The sequence below is a fragment of the Mercenaria mercenaria genome, chromosome 4, assembly GCF_021730395.1.
Source record: "Mercenaria mercenaria strain notata chromosome 4, MADL_Memer_1, whole genome shotgun sequence".
Lineage (NCBI taxonomy): Eukaryota > Metazoa > Mollusca > Bivalvia > Venerida > Veneridae > Mercenaria > Mercenaria mercenaria.
In genome coordinates, this window is record NC_069364.1 from 69,085,523 (window position 1) to 69,101,843 (window position 16,321).

The 16,321-nt window shown below is 34.5% G+C and overlaps 1 protein-coding gene across 1 annotated transcript in view; it reads right to left on the reverse strand.

Annotated features, from left to right (window-relative positions):
* Positions 1–643: 643 nt before the first annotated feature.
* LOC128556656 (mucin-like protein) overlaps positions 644–16,321 on the reverse strand; it is a 38,824-nt gene continuing 23,146 nt past the window's right edge. Inside the window, exons 10-12 of the mRNA XM_053542258.1 lie at positions 8,964–9,140; positions 8,639–8,842; positions 644–768 (exon numbers count right to left, since the gene is read on the reverse strand). Coding sequence (XP_053398233.1) covers positions 644–768; positions 8,639–8,842; positions 8,964–9,140 — 506 coding nt within the window. The remainder of the gene's footprint in view (positions 769–8,638; positions 8,843–8,963; positions 9,141–16,321) is intronic.

The following is a 16,321-nucleotide window of genomic DNA, read 5'->3' on the forward strand; positions in this document are numbered from 1 at the left end:
CATTATGAAAGCACAGTATCTCATTAGAGACTAAGAATAATTTATGTCAAATTCTAAGAAAAGATATATATATATATATATATATATATATATATATATATATACCGTATATATATTTACATAAAAGCAATATTTTCTGCTGTAGGACGTTTGCATATTACACTGCTTATTAACTGAACAAGGGATCGCAGATTTTTAGATTTTTCATAATTGAACAGTAGAGAATGCTTCGGAGCCACAGGAGAAAAAATGAAGTTAAGGAGATCAGACACTTCACATAGTTTCGGAAGATGTGTAAGAGCCTCAACATCAGCTTCTGCATTGTTGGCATCGTATGTCAGACCAAGATGATGTCCTACAAGGTCTTCCGGTTTCAGTGACTGACCAGGATACTTCTTTCTAAACACCGACAAACTATCCAGAAAGCCAGATACTGATTTGAAAAAGACATCTGTGGGTTTGGTTTTCTGTACAGCTGTCATGAGAATTGAAAAGTTGAAAAGTCAAATCTCCTTCCCTTATGAGCAATGAGAAACACATTGGACAATTGGTCAAGCCACACTTTCTCAATGGCAGACTGAATATGAATAGACTCTACCGGATTTCCATTAACAACTATACCACCGTTGTCATCAACACATATTCAAGTTACCCTTTGGGCTTCAGCTGTAACTGCCATCATTGGTATTGTGTAAACTGCAAACTGGGCACCAGATTTTACCTCCACTGCTGCTAGCTGTGTGGTGTGTGGCATAACAGAACCACGTACTGAAGCAAAAAAAATTTGAATGATAAAATCATAATTGAGTTAAGTGCAAGAATCAAAACGTGTTTTACGGTCCTACACATAAGTCAGTATGACTTTCTATCATAATCAGGTTTTTGAAATATTGTGTTCAACCGTTTGGCCCTAAAATATTGCGTATGTAACGGAACAGAAGTAGAAATTCTTTCTTAGAGTTTCTTATGTCACAATCGTAGGGGCTGAAATGTAACTGCCAATCATATTTTAGCGTAGATTCATATATAGGCGATTTTGCTATATGTTTATATAGCAATTGCTGAGGATCGTGTTAGAATGTATAACATTTTATAGATCAAGTAATACTCAAACTGAGTTGAAATATTTAAATTCTTCATTTTAAGATGATAGCATACAGCTGTTTTCTCGCCTATGCCAGGAAGTATAAATCTTAATATGTTTGATTACATTTTCAAATTAACAATGGCGTCAGACTTGCAATGATGTCATGTTCACGAAACCAACTCAAATCATATCAAGAATAAATAAATGAAGTAAAACTAGAGCCATCACTAAAGGTGATTAATACACTATTAAAAGTCTTGTTAAAAAGTTTATATTGGTCATGAATAATCTCATTGTATAACTTAAAGTCCCATAAGACTTCCAATTTTAAAATTGTATAAAGTAGCTAACTATTTAGATGATGAGCTTACCTATTTAATATCATGTACTTCTATTAATGTTGCACATGAACTGATACAGTTATAAAAATGGGAGGTAATCATATACAATGGATTCAAAAATATTTGTTTCCATGATAATCAATACACAAATCTCTGGCATATATTTGAGAAAGTAATTATCGAAAACGGGATTTAACAAGAAATACACACATTTATGTTCTAACTAAAAGATGTGGAACCCAGATGATAATGAATTTCAAAGAGATAAAATCAAATTTACCGTATAGGTATTTATTTGTTACCGTTCATTTTATACATTACGCATGTATCGATTTATCTCACAATTAACATTTTTTCATACTTTATAAGAATATTAGTTTCTCAGACATATAAGAGCAAAACAAGTCATTGCGTTATGATATTTTTATTATTTTGTAGGGCATTTTCTTCACCCACTGTTTAGGCATTTCTGATCTGAAATTAAGTAAAAATGAAAAATTGAGGTGCTTTATGGAACACATGATATGCCATTATTTCAAGTCTATAAGTCACACGGTGATATCAGTGTAACATTAATACCGCTAACAACTCTTTTTTTATGTTATTATATTTTGCGACATGATTACTCCATCCACCATTATTTCAATAGAACAAATTTTTTAAATCTACAGTTTAGAGCTTAAACATATTTGGCTATTTTAATGACATACAAATAAGCTTCAAACAAAAAGAAAAAAGTTGGCGGCACCGTACTCCTAAGAGATGTATTTAGAAACAAAACTGTAACAAGAGGGCCAAGATGGCCCTAGGTCGCTCACCTGAAAAACACACCATAACAATGTAGTCATGTTTGACGAAGTGATTTCATGGAAAAAAAATATTCTGACCAATTATCATTACTGGAGCAAATCTTGAGTATAGATAAGTATTTTCTCTGATTTGACCTAGTGATCTAGTTTTTTGACCCCAGATGACCCATATTCGAACTTGACCTAAAGTTTATCAAAGCTATCATTCCGACCAAACGTCATGAAGATCAATTGAAAAATACAGCCTCTATCGCATACACAGGTTTTTTCTTTGATTTGACCTAGTGACCTAGTTTCTTACCCCAGACTACTCATATTTGAACTTGATCTAGATTTTATCATGGCAACCATTCTGACTAGATTTAATGAAAATCCAGTGTAAAATGCAGCCCCTATTGCATACACAATGTTTTTCCTTGATTTGACCTACTGACCTAGTTTTTAAACCCAGAAAATCCATACTCGGACTTGACCTAGATTTCATCAAGGCTATTATTCTGACAAAATTTCATGAAGATCAGTTGAAAAAATTTAGCCTCTATCGCAAACACAAGGTTTTCCTTTGATTTAACCTAGTGACCTATTTTTGACTCAGATGACCAATATTCGAACTTGACCTAGATTTCATCAAGGCAATCATTCTGACCAAATTTCATGAAGATCGTTTGCAGAATACAGCCTCTATTGCATACAGAAGGGTTTTCTTTGATTTGACCTAGTGGCCTAGTTTTTGACTCCAGACTATCCATCTTCAACCTCTGCCTAGATTTTATCGAGGTAATCATTCTGACCTCAGTTGAAACAATACAGCCTCTATCGCATACACAAGCTAAATGTTGACAGACGACGGACGCCATGACCAAAAGATAAATAATTTTTTTTTTTTTATAAACACAACATTTATTTTCATATTTCATATCTACTGGGCTTAGTTTTTGTCAAAGTTTTATAAAACTGTCCACGTGTGCATATGATTAAACTGTCACCGGCAGAAAATAGATATGGAAGATATGGAATATGAGTTGAATTATGTGCTTTAATTGCTAGAGTTTGAGGTTAGAAGAAAAAAAAGTCTTCTAAAAGCAGTAAGAAAGTCGTACAAAACATCGCTAATCTTCTAGGTCTAGAATAGACTTGTTTTAGGACTTCTTAAGGCAATAACTAACAACAGTTTACAAGCAATAGCACTTTATTCCAGGTCAACACTTCTATACAAACAAAATACGCCAAAGATATCGAACAATATTGTATATCAAATTATCAGTAGTATAAATAAGTGGCAGAAAAGGCCGCATGATATCAGGCCCTCAGACTGACGAGCAAGCAAGCGCATGTTTTCATCAATAAATTGACTAAAATAGCAACTGCGGACTGCGGACTTGTGAAACTAGGAATTACGCTACGTAGTTATGGGCAAAACCTAGTTCACACTGTAAAAGGACCTATCCGTTAACCGGCATAGCGGTAACACTATCTGTTAACAGACGACCTAGTGGTTAACAGACTTTAAATTGACATAGTGGTTAACACACTTTAACCGACCTAGCTGTTAACACACTTTAAACCGACCTAGCGGTTAACCCAATTTAACTGACCTAGCGGTTAACACACTAAAGTGTTAACAGAGCTAGCGGTTAGCATCTCTTTAACAACAAACAATCAACCAATGGTTTGATATACTGTCAACCGACCTAGCGGAATACATCACTATAACAACAACATACAACCATCAAAAGATTGTAACATTAAATCTGACTTATCCCACAAGAACACGCGCCTGCCTGCTGGCCAGTCATAGAATTTTCCGCCACAATAAATTTGAAAAATTTATTCCCCCAAAATTCTAATTTAAGTTGTCTTAGAAATCTGTAGTCCTTGATTAATTAAAGCTCTTTAGTCAAATCCATTTTATATATTTACCTTTGATGGTGAAACAGTTTGTGTTTAATACTAAAACCATAGTGCAGGCTTCAAGATTTGACCTGTCACTACTATATATGCTATATTATAATCGTTGCCCTAATTTATTCATTTATTTTAACACAACTGAAATATGGAAGGTCTGCTGTTGTTGTTTATTTTTTCTTTTTTTTTTATAAAAATTATGGATTCATAGCATAAAAGACAAATTGAAAATATCGAAAACATTTGCAGAATTTGTCATGAAAATTCACATGATTAACACACTTAAAACAATAGCATTTCGAGCCTTACTCTTGTTTATTTGCTAACAAATATTATTATTTGTAGACTAGAATGTTTGTTATTGCCGGCCAAAATATGTATATTAAATGCTAAAATTGGTTTCCCGAACTACTGGTCTAATCTATTTCGAGACTATTTACCCTTGTCAAGAATATGATTTTAATCATAGTTCGAATATTTAAATTGGTACACTGATTGAGATTTTGTATGTTTGCAACATTAGATTAATAAATTTTCTGGTTTCCTCCATATCCCTTAAAGCATACCTTTTCTCAAAAATTATACATCATTATTTAAGCAAGCAGGAGACCACAGGAACCAGTTCTTTGCGCAATCATTCCCATTAAATGTGAATCAGATTAAAAAAGTGTGCACATGAAAGGCACTTAAAACTGATTTTTTTCAAGATATAATACCCATCTTCCAAGATATAACTTAATGTTGGTACCATGTTAGATACAGTTGTAATACCTTAGTAGTTGAGCATTTGTACACTGTAATAAAACTGAACCGACTTAGTCCAATATAGGGTTTATTACCTTAAAGCAGCATGCCTCCAGATTTCGCTAAAAATAATCTTTCTTTCAAATTGAAGATTTGGTCATATTATAAACATTAAAATGTAAATTTTTGTTTCTAAAGTATTTTAAAACTTCCAAATCAAGAAAAAAAAGATGACCGCGTCGGGAATCGAACCCCGGACCGCCGCGGCAATAAAGACATTTTCCCATCGTCGTAAACAATAGCGCTATAGCTGAAGTAATGAATAATGACTTCAAAATATAGATATTTATAATCGAGACAGTTTACCTGGAGTAAAAGCTTGACAAACGCTTTTCGATTTTCATCGTAAAAAGTAGTAACAAGAGGACCATGATGGTCCTGAATCGCTCACCTGTCCCCACATGACCCAGTTTTGAACTGAGTATGACGTCGTTTTTTTCTATTATTTGACATAGTGACCTAGTTTTTGAGCTCATGTAACCCAGTTTTGAACTTGACCTAGATATCATCAAGATAAAAATTCTGATCAAATTTCATGAAGATACATTGAAAAATATGGCCTATAAAGAGGTTTTTCTATTATTTGAACTAATGACCTAGTTTTAAAAGGCACGTAACCCACTTCTGAAATTGACCTAGGTATCATCAAGGTGAACATTCTCACCAATTTTCATGAAGATCTCATGAAAAATATGGCCTCTAGAGAGGTCACAAGGTTTTCTATTTTTAGACCTACTGACCTAGTTTTTGATTGCAGTTGACCCAGTTTCAAACTTATCCTAGATATCATCAAGATGAACATTCAGTCCAACTTTCATACAGATCTCATGAAAAATATTACCATTAGAGAGGTCACAAGGTTTTTCTATTCTTTGACCTACTGACCTAGCTTTTGACGGCACGTAATCCAATTTCAAACTTGATCTAGATATAATCAAGTTTAACATTCTGATTAATTTTCATGAAGATCCATTCAAAAGTATGGCCTCTAGAGAGGTCACAAGGTTTTTCTATTTTTAGAACTACTGACCTAGTTTTTAATCGCAGTTGACCCAGTTTTAAACTTGACCTAGATATCATCAAGATAAACATTCAGACCAACTTTCATAAAGATCCCATGAACAATGTGACCTCAAGATTGGTCACAAGAAAAAGTTTACGGACGGACGGACGGACGGACGGACGACGGACGCTGCGCGATCACTAAAGCTCACTTTGTCACTTTGTGACAGGTGAGGTAAAGACAGCACATTCTCATGGGTTTCCGTAACACAAAGTTTGTCAGTAATTAAGTTTTAAAGCCTTCTTAAGAAATATAGTATTTATTTCAAGATATCTAAAAAAATATTTTTTTTGTTGTCGAACGATCTGGCGGCATGCCGCTCTAATGCAACTGTTTTAAAGCCAAACATAGTTTACCAATTAAACATACGTTTCTGAACGATTTTTTTTTTATATTTCAGCTGAAATATATGCAACCATAATCAAGTCCAATCAAGTGCAACTCATTTCCAGTGTATTATGTGCGGTCATGAAGAGTTAATTTCCTTAGTAAGCAAATCTGTTAATACTCTGTTATCCTGTTTATATGAATTGCAGTTATATTAAGCTAATTTGTAACATGACAAACAATTAGGAAAGTCTTTCCAAACTGCACTTTGCAAAACATTTCGGCTTCTTCCTGCTTTTGTTTATAAATATGAAAACTGATCCTGGCAGCAACTTCGTTAAACCATGCCATCCAACTTGGCAGTCATAATATTAATCTATATGCACTGTAGCTCTAAAATATCTACCAAAGAAACATTAGAACCAAGTATCATGCTAAATATGCTAAAAATGTATTAATTAAGAGAATTGGCTTAATAACTGTAAACATAATTACTGCCTGTACGCGATTACAATCCCTACTTCCTAAAGACTGATTGCAATTATTTAAGTGTACAACTACTGACCTCAAAAGAGTATACCACAAACAATTACTTAAATGAAATTTAAATCCATACTTTGCCTGGCAATTACACTGTTATGTTAGTGTATTAAACCATGTTAAAATACTTAGGGTATATCTTGGCTTGTAACAATCGTGTGCGAGTTATCTTTCCTGTAGTTATTGTAATATACTGCAGTAAACAACAACTGTTGAGCCAAAACAATTTTTAATCGATACAACATTTACATTAGATAGATAATAGCACCACCTAACATACTTATCTAATGATATAACCCATGCCTGTCCCACCTAAGAACAATAATCTACATTTTTCCAACAGGCATTTACCAACAAGACTTCGCGTGTTTATCTGACTAGCACGTTTTCGGATAGACATATTCGGACAACTCGACTTGAACAACTTAGCACATTTTCTCGGGCACGGACATGTACATTTAAGAGTATACATTTTGTCTAAATTGTTGCATGTAGAATGATTCTACTGAATGACTGTGTTGCCAATGTAATAAATTGATTCCGACCACGGAGAAAATAAGTCCCGTGAAAAATACGAAACGACGTTCATCATCAATTTCCAAAGTTTACCGAACAGTCTCACTGAACTTTTACATCAAATGTATGTTTTATACAGCTTCGATAATCTTAACGATGTTAATTTTTGGTGCCATGCCACTTTCATAACCTCAACTGTGATTTTACGAGTACGAACAAACCAAATTTGCAAGGTTGAAATTACCTTTGAAATCCTCGTTTCCACCTCCAATTTCCAGTTTCACGATAATTGAAAGCATTTTGTACAAATGCCAGACCAAGCTGAACATAATACTTGAAGCAAAATTACGATGTTGCTGTTGATTGTTACACGTGCCGACAATCGAATGACCAGTGTCCACACGCTAATGATTACTGGTACGGAAAATGCTGAGTGTATCCAAATACCAAACTTAGATTGGTAACCTTGGATACACACCAAACTTGATGCACCAAAATAAGTATTATTATTCATTAATAAAATAATAAGTCTTTTTATCCAAAAAAGCTGTATATACACATGTTTGTATGTTTAGGTTCGGTCAGTATCACTTTTCACCAATGTTCATATTGTTCCCACTAAATAGCATTATATGTGCAATATAACATATGAATTGTTTTATTTTTATAATTTTCTATGCTTGTGATTAAAATTAAATTGTGATGCTTTATATACTAGACAAATACTGAATTAGCATCTGTTATTTGGTAATATAAATAAGTTCGTAGACTTGGAGTGTAACAACGCAAAGCCTTCGTTAATACACAAACTAATTTCGTACATGTTTCAAAAGTTATTAACTGCTTTCATTATGCTTTTTACAGGTAACATTTGAGTTGTTGGATTTAATGATGAACACTAGTTGCATTTTAAGTTCAGTCGATATCACGTTTACCAGGTCGATAAAGTTTCATGTCGATCTTAATCTAGTTATAATGATATATCCTATAAGATTTGTTATAAATTGTTTTTCTGTCTAAACTTGAAATAAATAACCAGTATCAATATTTGTTATAATAACAGCTCTAGGGTATTTCAACAAACAGCTGTCGTATGTCGTTATTGTACATTGTATCGTATTTTGAAACGTGAAATAAATTTACCTACCTTCGCAGGTTTCATTTTTTGGAATGTTAAAATCATACATTCCTTTTGGACAAGGGGCACATTCTATCGTACATTGAAACGTGAACCAGATTTACGTACCTTCACAAGTTTGATTTTGTGGAGTAATCACCTCATGCATTCCTTTCGGACAAGGGGCACATGGCCAGCTTGGTAATAACAAGTAGGTTGTTGCATCGCAATTATCCTGGTAGCAGGTAACGTTTGGACATGAGTCAATTATTTCTTCACAGTACAATCCATCAGCATATGCTGGACAGATACATGATGCTTTGTTTACATCAGCTGAAATGATGCTTTTGAGTTATTAAAAGCGCAATATTCACTTTTAAATAATATGACCTTTTCTATCATAAGCGTAAAAGTTAACAATGACATACAAAAAGTTAACTGATAAACACAGTACCTGTTGAATAGGAATTCAACGCCTCAAAAGAACATTGCTCTGGTTCCTCGCATCCACAGTAATTGATAGAGATTCCAAAGTGTGTGGTACTATTGAATTTGTCGTATGCAGTAAATGTAATAGTTGTGTCTATATACCTTAAGCCAGTGCTGATATTCCACGTAAATACTCCACCGTCTGAAATCAATGTATATTTTTTTTTTAAACGCACGTACATGCACCGAATAGCGGGTTAATTCTGCAGGCAAAAAAAAAAATCTGCGGTTTTGTCCTGAAATGAGCCTAGTTTATTTCTGTGTTGTTGTTTTTTTTATTTATTTATTTCTACGACAATAATTAATTTTTAATAAACCAGAAGTGAATTCTGCGCATATGAAATAGCTACCGCATTTACTTTGTCATAATTAACGACTCAAATACATATCGTTCTCATCAGTTCTGTCTTGGTGGCATTTACTAGGTCGGAATCTAGCACACCTGATTTATGTTTAAATCTGATTTCTTTTTATTACCGTGCATGATCAGAAATCAGAGTTGAAAATGAATACTGTAGGTCTAGTACCGGTAATTAATTTTGAAAGACATTTTCATAAAACGTAACACTGCTAGTAGAAAAAAATCATGAATTATTTACAAATAAATACAAATGCAAAATCTCATACGTAGTCCATTCACAGTCCATTCACTTAAAGTTATAATACTGGCCAGCGAAGATTACGTAGCGAATTTTTTTGGAAGGTCATTTTTCTACAGCAACGCATAAAACATCCGTTCACGAAGACATTGACTGGATAAATTTACCTGTAAATTGACAGATTCCACCGATGGAGGCGGATATAAAAAATGTTACTTTCGGTTTCAGTGACACAACCGCCATCATTCGGATACGTCCGTGACTACGCTAAAGGAAGTGGGCTAATCGTACGGTCCCGTATGAATAGTGAAATAAACCGCAGGTGGTTTTCGTACGGCAGTTTTGTATTACATTGTACTGAAGTCATTCAGCTGATATGTTTTCAACCGATTTCTTTACTTTCCTTTAATTTTCAGTCGCACATAAACAGGAAATGATTTCGAATATAGAAAAAGGCTAATTTTATGTCTGCATGCAATATTGTTGTCATCGTATGACACATATGCAGTAAGTGTGAAAAATAAAAATGTCATCTATAGAAGTTCACATCATCGTTTGAGTATTATGTAATATGCTTACTTTTTCTTTCATATTTCGGTTGATAAGACTAGAACTAATTATTGACAATAATAAGTCTTCTCTCTCTCTCTCTCTCTCTCTCTCTCTCTCACTCTCTCTCTCTCTCTCTCTCTCTCTCTCTCTCTCTCTGAAAGACGCTGCTAAATATCTGAGCGTAAAACTAAGTAAATAAATGTACACAATGTATCTCATTTGGTCAGAATATGTTGATAACATCACATCAAAAGCAAAGAATTCACTTAGATTCATCAGAAGGGGAATAAACAAAAAACAAAAACAAAAAACAGCTTACAACACAATGTCCGCCCACACCTTAAACACTGCTCCTCTATAAAAATGAGACTAACATTTACATGTCTTCACTTGGTATCAGCAGTGTTCCACAAGATTGGAGGACGGCTTTCGTTGTCCCTGTATACATAAAGGGCCCACGAAGCAAAGCCAGCACTCACAAACCTATTCTCTTACTTGCAATTGCTTAATTCCAACTGATGGGGCATGTTTTAGTATCAAATATTATTAATCATCTAGATAATAAAATTTGCTTAATTCCTTCCAACATAGCTTCCGCTCAAAACACAGTTGTGAATCTCAATTTTTATTAAATTTTAGTCAAGAATTTTTTATTACCTTGAAGCTAGTAAATAGACAGACCTAACAGTAATGACTTTATCAAATTGTTTGTCAAAGTCGACCACAATCGTCTGATCTATTATTATTATTATTATACCAGATTTATATAGCGCCCTTTTCATGATCAATTTCACGTTCAAAGACGCTTTACATAGTTCAAATGCAGCCACACAGGGCGCATAATTCATCCTCTATTAGTACAGACACAGAGCGATCTGACCAGAGGGACAGAGTGAGACAAAGCCCCCCTGACAGAGAGATCAGAAATCAGATACCTTTAAATACAATACGAACACAAAAGGTCTTCAATCAGATATGCCACATCTGGTATCAAGGGTACCGCAAGGGTATGTCCTTAGGCCTTGCCTTTTCTTAACATGTCCGTCACCTGCCAGGCTCACTTAAAAGCACCGTAAGACTCGTTGTTGATGATACAGTAGTTTATCTCACTATAAATATCATGCATGATTGTGAGACTCTCTAGCAGTACCTCCATAAATTAGAGCTGTGGAAAAAGACCCGCTCAAAGGAGTTGAATTCCGCTAATGCGAAGTGATTAGGATATATAAAAAGAAATAATAAAAAAAACATTGCTTTTCGCTATAAGCTACATATCCATGAATTTAAAACTATAAAAAGGTTTAATATTTAGGCGAACCAGCAGTGTTAGATCACAGAAAAAGACAAACAAGACCCTAAAATACATGAAAAGAAATGATCAACAAATGATAAATGTACAAATTTAAGAAACTCCGTATAAAACATGTTTAACCATAATTGGAATATTGCTCAACTGTTTGGCATTCAACAATCTCTAACACATGGAATTGAAAGATTAAGAAAGGCTGCCGCCAGATATGTTCAAATCAAGTATGTCTGTAGATGAAGCATCACAGAAATGTTAACTGTACTGGTAAATGTTAAAACAAAGAGAAATTTCACATCCTTGCATCCCTGATTCTTTTATATAAAATCCGTCATTCGTCCATTGTTTTTTTGTAGATCAGTACCGGCTAGACTCTCAGGACCTTCACTTTTATATTCCCTTCTCTCGCACCCATTATCAAGAGAACTCATTTTCCCCCCAAGAACCATTAGACTCTGAAACAACCTACCACATCATGTTAAATCTAGTGCTACTCTTAAAGAGTTCAGGAGTGTTGTATATTGAATGAATTATATGTGAATATATTTAGAATGTTATAATGCGCATGCTCAGTATCATATAGCCAGTAGTCAGTAAAATTTAGAACTATCAACACATGTTTGTGTTCTCTTTCTAGCACACAATCTGTGGCTATATTAGATCTATAACATAATAAACACCAAATACAACAAGGAGTGGCCTAGATTGTTCAAACCTGAAATATCTGTTTTATCATCTTTTAACCTGTAACTTGTAATATAATAGTGCTGATTTTAATATTGCACACTAATTTATGTTTTCAATGAAGGCTGGATCTAGGTGCTAGGAGGCGTGGGCAGTGTTGCATATTCCATTACTGCTCATGAACAGACTCAATCAAACCGAGTCTGCAATTTTTCACTGTTTGTATTGTTCTCGGTGCTTCCGAGGGATCTACTTTTCAGATTATATCAATCATCGGTGTCGACCAGACAGTCGCCTCCCAGTCACAGTTAGTCATTGACAATGGGGACTATCTAGTTCTGGCTAACATAACTTAACTGACACTGTTTTTATTTTCTGATGGTCGCATTCATTTAGTTATGGCGAAAGCCCATTTTTTAACTAACCAGTATCAAACCGCAACATCTCGCACAGTCTCTCGTGAGAAACTCATGATGTCATGCAACAGTTCAGAGCACGTGGTTATTCTTGAAAATCAGTATCAAAATTTTACCTATTTATGAATTTATATAATCACATAAAATCTATAAAACAACATACAATTTCTCAGAAAATGTCAATAAATAACGATTCCCTACAGCCTATTGGTTTTTCAAAATGAAGAGTACCCTGACCAGGCGACAACTGAATGACGGACAAAATATTGCAGACAGGGGTACCAATTTGAAACTTGTGTTCAAATTATGTATGTCAGATCAAAAGGAAAATTGATTAGAAATATTGTATAGTAAAAGGTGAGTCCATTGCATTTGATAAAATTATAGCACGACAGACTTCTGGAACGAAGGTGTTAGGTGTCAGTACGGGATTCATTTTAGCTCAGAGATCCGTAACAACATATTATATAAACATCTTTGAGCTGAACTTTTAGCTAGGGACTACTGTGCAGATGTAGACAAATTGATTGTGAAACGTACGGGACCGTAATACGAGCCACGCTAAATGATTGTTCGTACGGGACCGTACAAAGAGCCACGCTAATCTATTTTAAGAAACAAAACAACAACATGTCTAGCACATTCGTATCGCATTTTCTGGTAAACTGCCTTTCCTTTTATTTAACAACAGGCTACATTTTATAACATTAATGCATTTTTTGTAGAAATGGCATCGAAAAGCAAAATATTTGTAAATTTCTGCATTTATCCGCCGTTTTACACAAAATCCTATCACGGCCGACCAGCCATTGTTGTTTTCGACGTATTTAAATTTTTGTCACGTGACACTGTCTTCGTTGGTTTACGGAATTCGGCGAAGCCTGGCGAGTGAATTATTGTAAAGCTGGTCATTAAATATTTCATGGTTTTATGTCCATTCGTATCTCGGTGAGTTTTACCAGTATTATAACTTTAAACAGTTCAAACATACATTAATTAGTTTCAAAGATCATCGTCAGCCCAGGTACAAATTCAAATTAATGAAATAAATGCCTGCCTAATATCTTCTAGACATTCACTTATTCCGGAATCCCTGTAGCCACTTATAATTACTTCAGGTTGTGCCTGAATTTCAGTGTACACTTTCATAAGCCATTTACTAAACAACTCTCTCATTTTGCTCTTGGGCTGTTGTGACATCAGAGAATAACTTGACAGCAGTTGTGAGATAAAAATAATGAGTCATTATATTAAGCGACATATCAAAGTTTATTTCTGCGTCAACAAAATCAGCTGATGGTTTAAATGTGCGAAATTTATAACTGCCTGACAGCCTCGATTCGCAGAATAAGCAGAAACAACCGAATAAAGTATTGCCATGCAATAAAATGTCCCGTACTGGAAGGCACCTAATCTTCTCTATCTATTGTTATCATAGTAACAACAAAGGGAAGTTAATCCTAAAAATATATATATAATATAAGTCCACACATAAGCCTTTACCAGGTACAGATAAGTCAAAATCTAAAAATTGAATATAACACGCATGTTGTACCACAGAAAAGTGGTCTCGATTTTTCCCTTCAGCCAGTACAAAAAAAAGTTAAATAAACTATTTATAGTAATAACAAAGGAAAGTAATTCTAAAAAACAAGGGTGCCTCATGATGGTGAACATATGTGCAAAGTTACATCAAAATCCCTCCATGATTGAAGAAGAAATGCTCCGGACAAAGTCATTCTTATACTTGACCTTTGACCTCTAAGTGTGACCTTGACCTTAGACCTATGGACCTGGTTCTTGCGCAAGACAATCTCTCTCATGACGGCAAACATTTTTGCTAAGTTACATCAAAATTCCTTCACGCATAAAGAAGAAATGCTCCGGACAATGTCATTCTTGTATCTGAACTCTGGCCTCTAAGCGTGACCTTGATGGATGACAGAGTTTTTGACCGGACAGGAAAAGAAACCTGTTGATCTTTGACCTCCACTTGTGACCTTGACCTTTGAGCCAGGGGTCCGGGTTTTGCGCATGACATGTTGTTACATTATGGGGAATGTTTGTTCCAAGTAATATTATAATCCCTTAATGAATGACAGAGTTATCGACCGGACAAGACACAGACCCTGTTCATGCCATGTAAACATTTGACTACCAAGTGTGATCTTGACCTTTGAGCTAGGGGTCTGAAAGTTGCGCATGACACATCATCTTATTATGAGGTTTATTTGTGCCAAGTTATATAAAAATCCCTTCATGGATGGCAGGGTTATGAACCCGGCAGCAAAAAAGCCCTATTGACCTTTGACCTCCAATGTGTCCTTGACCGTTGAGCTAGGGGTCTTGTTGTCTCATCAGGGGAACCATTTGTGCCAAGTAATATTAAAATGAATGACAGAGTTATGGACTGGACACGAAATTGCGGACGGACGGAAAGACGGAATGACGGACGGAATTGTGCATTCCTATAGTCCCCGAGACTGGTTTTCAACACGCAAAATTAAACGGCCATACGGTATAACACAATGATATAATGATATACATACATGGTACGTACGTCTTAAAATTTTGAATTGCGACTAACAGTACGAAGTTCACACAATGTCTATAAAACTTAGAATTAATGCACTTATAAATAGATAACTAAAATTTTGCTTCCAATTTCCTTAAACTCTGGCCATACGGACAGCTTTCGTCTGTGTCTTTCGTCTTATCCTGGGTAAATTTGGTTTGATTCTTATATTCAGAGATTCCAGTGTCTATGTGTTTGAAAAACAGTGTGTCAGTCAAATTTTGAAACTTTCTGCTATTCAAACCACGGGCATCTTGGTATTCTGACAGTGTATCAAATACTTTCTAATGTAATCATGACCAGACATTTCAAATAAACAATCATCATTTTAAGAAACAAAATGTCAATAACTAGTCTTCGTTTTGATAATAAACGCTGACATTACTTGAATGTATTGAAAGATGAGATAAATTGCCACAGAAATGATTGAAAAATTATTACGTCAATATGATGGCCATTGGCGTCGTGGCATTGCTTGTCAATAACCGAGTTAAATAAAATTATCTTATCGGGGAAGTACACGATTCTAGTTCGTTATTCTTTCTTTATATATATTTTATTGTCCTTAATTTGTTTCAATAGTATGTTTTATCAAATTTTCAATTTCAAAGTACTCTCAAATACCATCCTGATTGCCTAGACTGATACCCCTACTAAGGTTTAAATAAGTTCAGGGCATCAGTGATTTTATTTTGTATTGAGACATCTGCCAGGAGATGTAGTTACTCTTCATGGTTTTAATGCTTACAAGGCAGTTGTGGCAACCATCCAGTACTAGATCGGATCGTTGCTTTACTCTTATATCAAATAACATTGTGTTTTCTTGCTATTAGCTGATGTTGGATTCAGTAGCCATTTAGATTATTAACCTTAACTTACAAAGCGCTATGTATCACCTTTTTTATAACTTTCTATAAGGCGGAAGAGGAGTTGACATTACCATATAGATAATATACAAATTAAATTTGATAAAAGTATTGATCGAGCAAACTTATTTCCTCGTTTCTTCTTTGATATATTTAGATAAGAAAATATTTCAAGACATCGATTAAGAACTTGAATTATTCAGACAAAAAAAAATACAACAACAAAACATTTATACAAGAACTAAAATAAAACATAAATTAAATGCAACATACACGTTGGATCTGTTAACAGAAATGTTATTATATTGATTTTTTAAAGTATTGG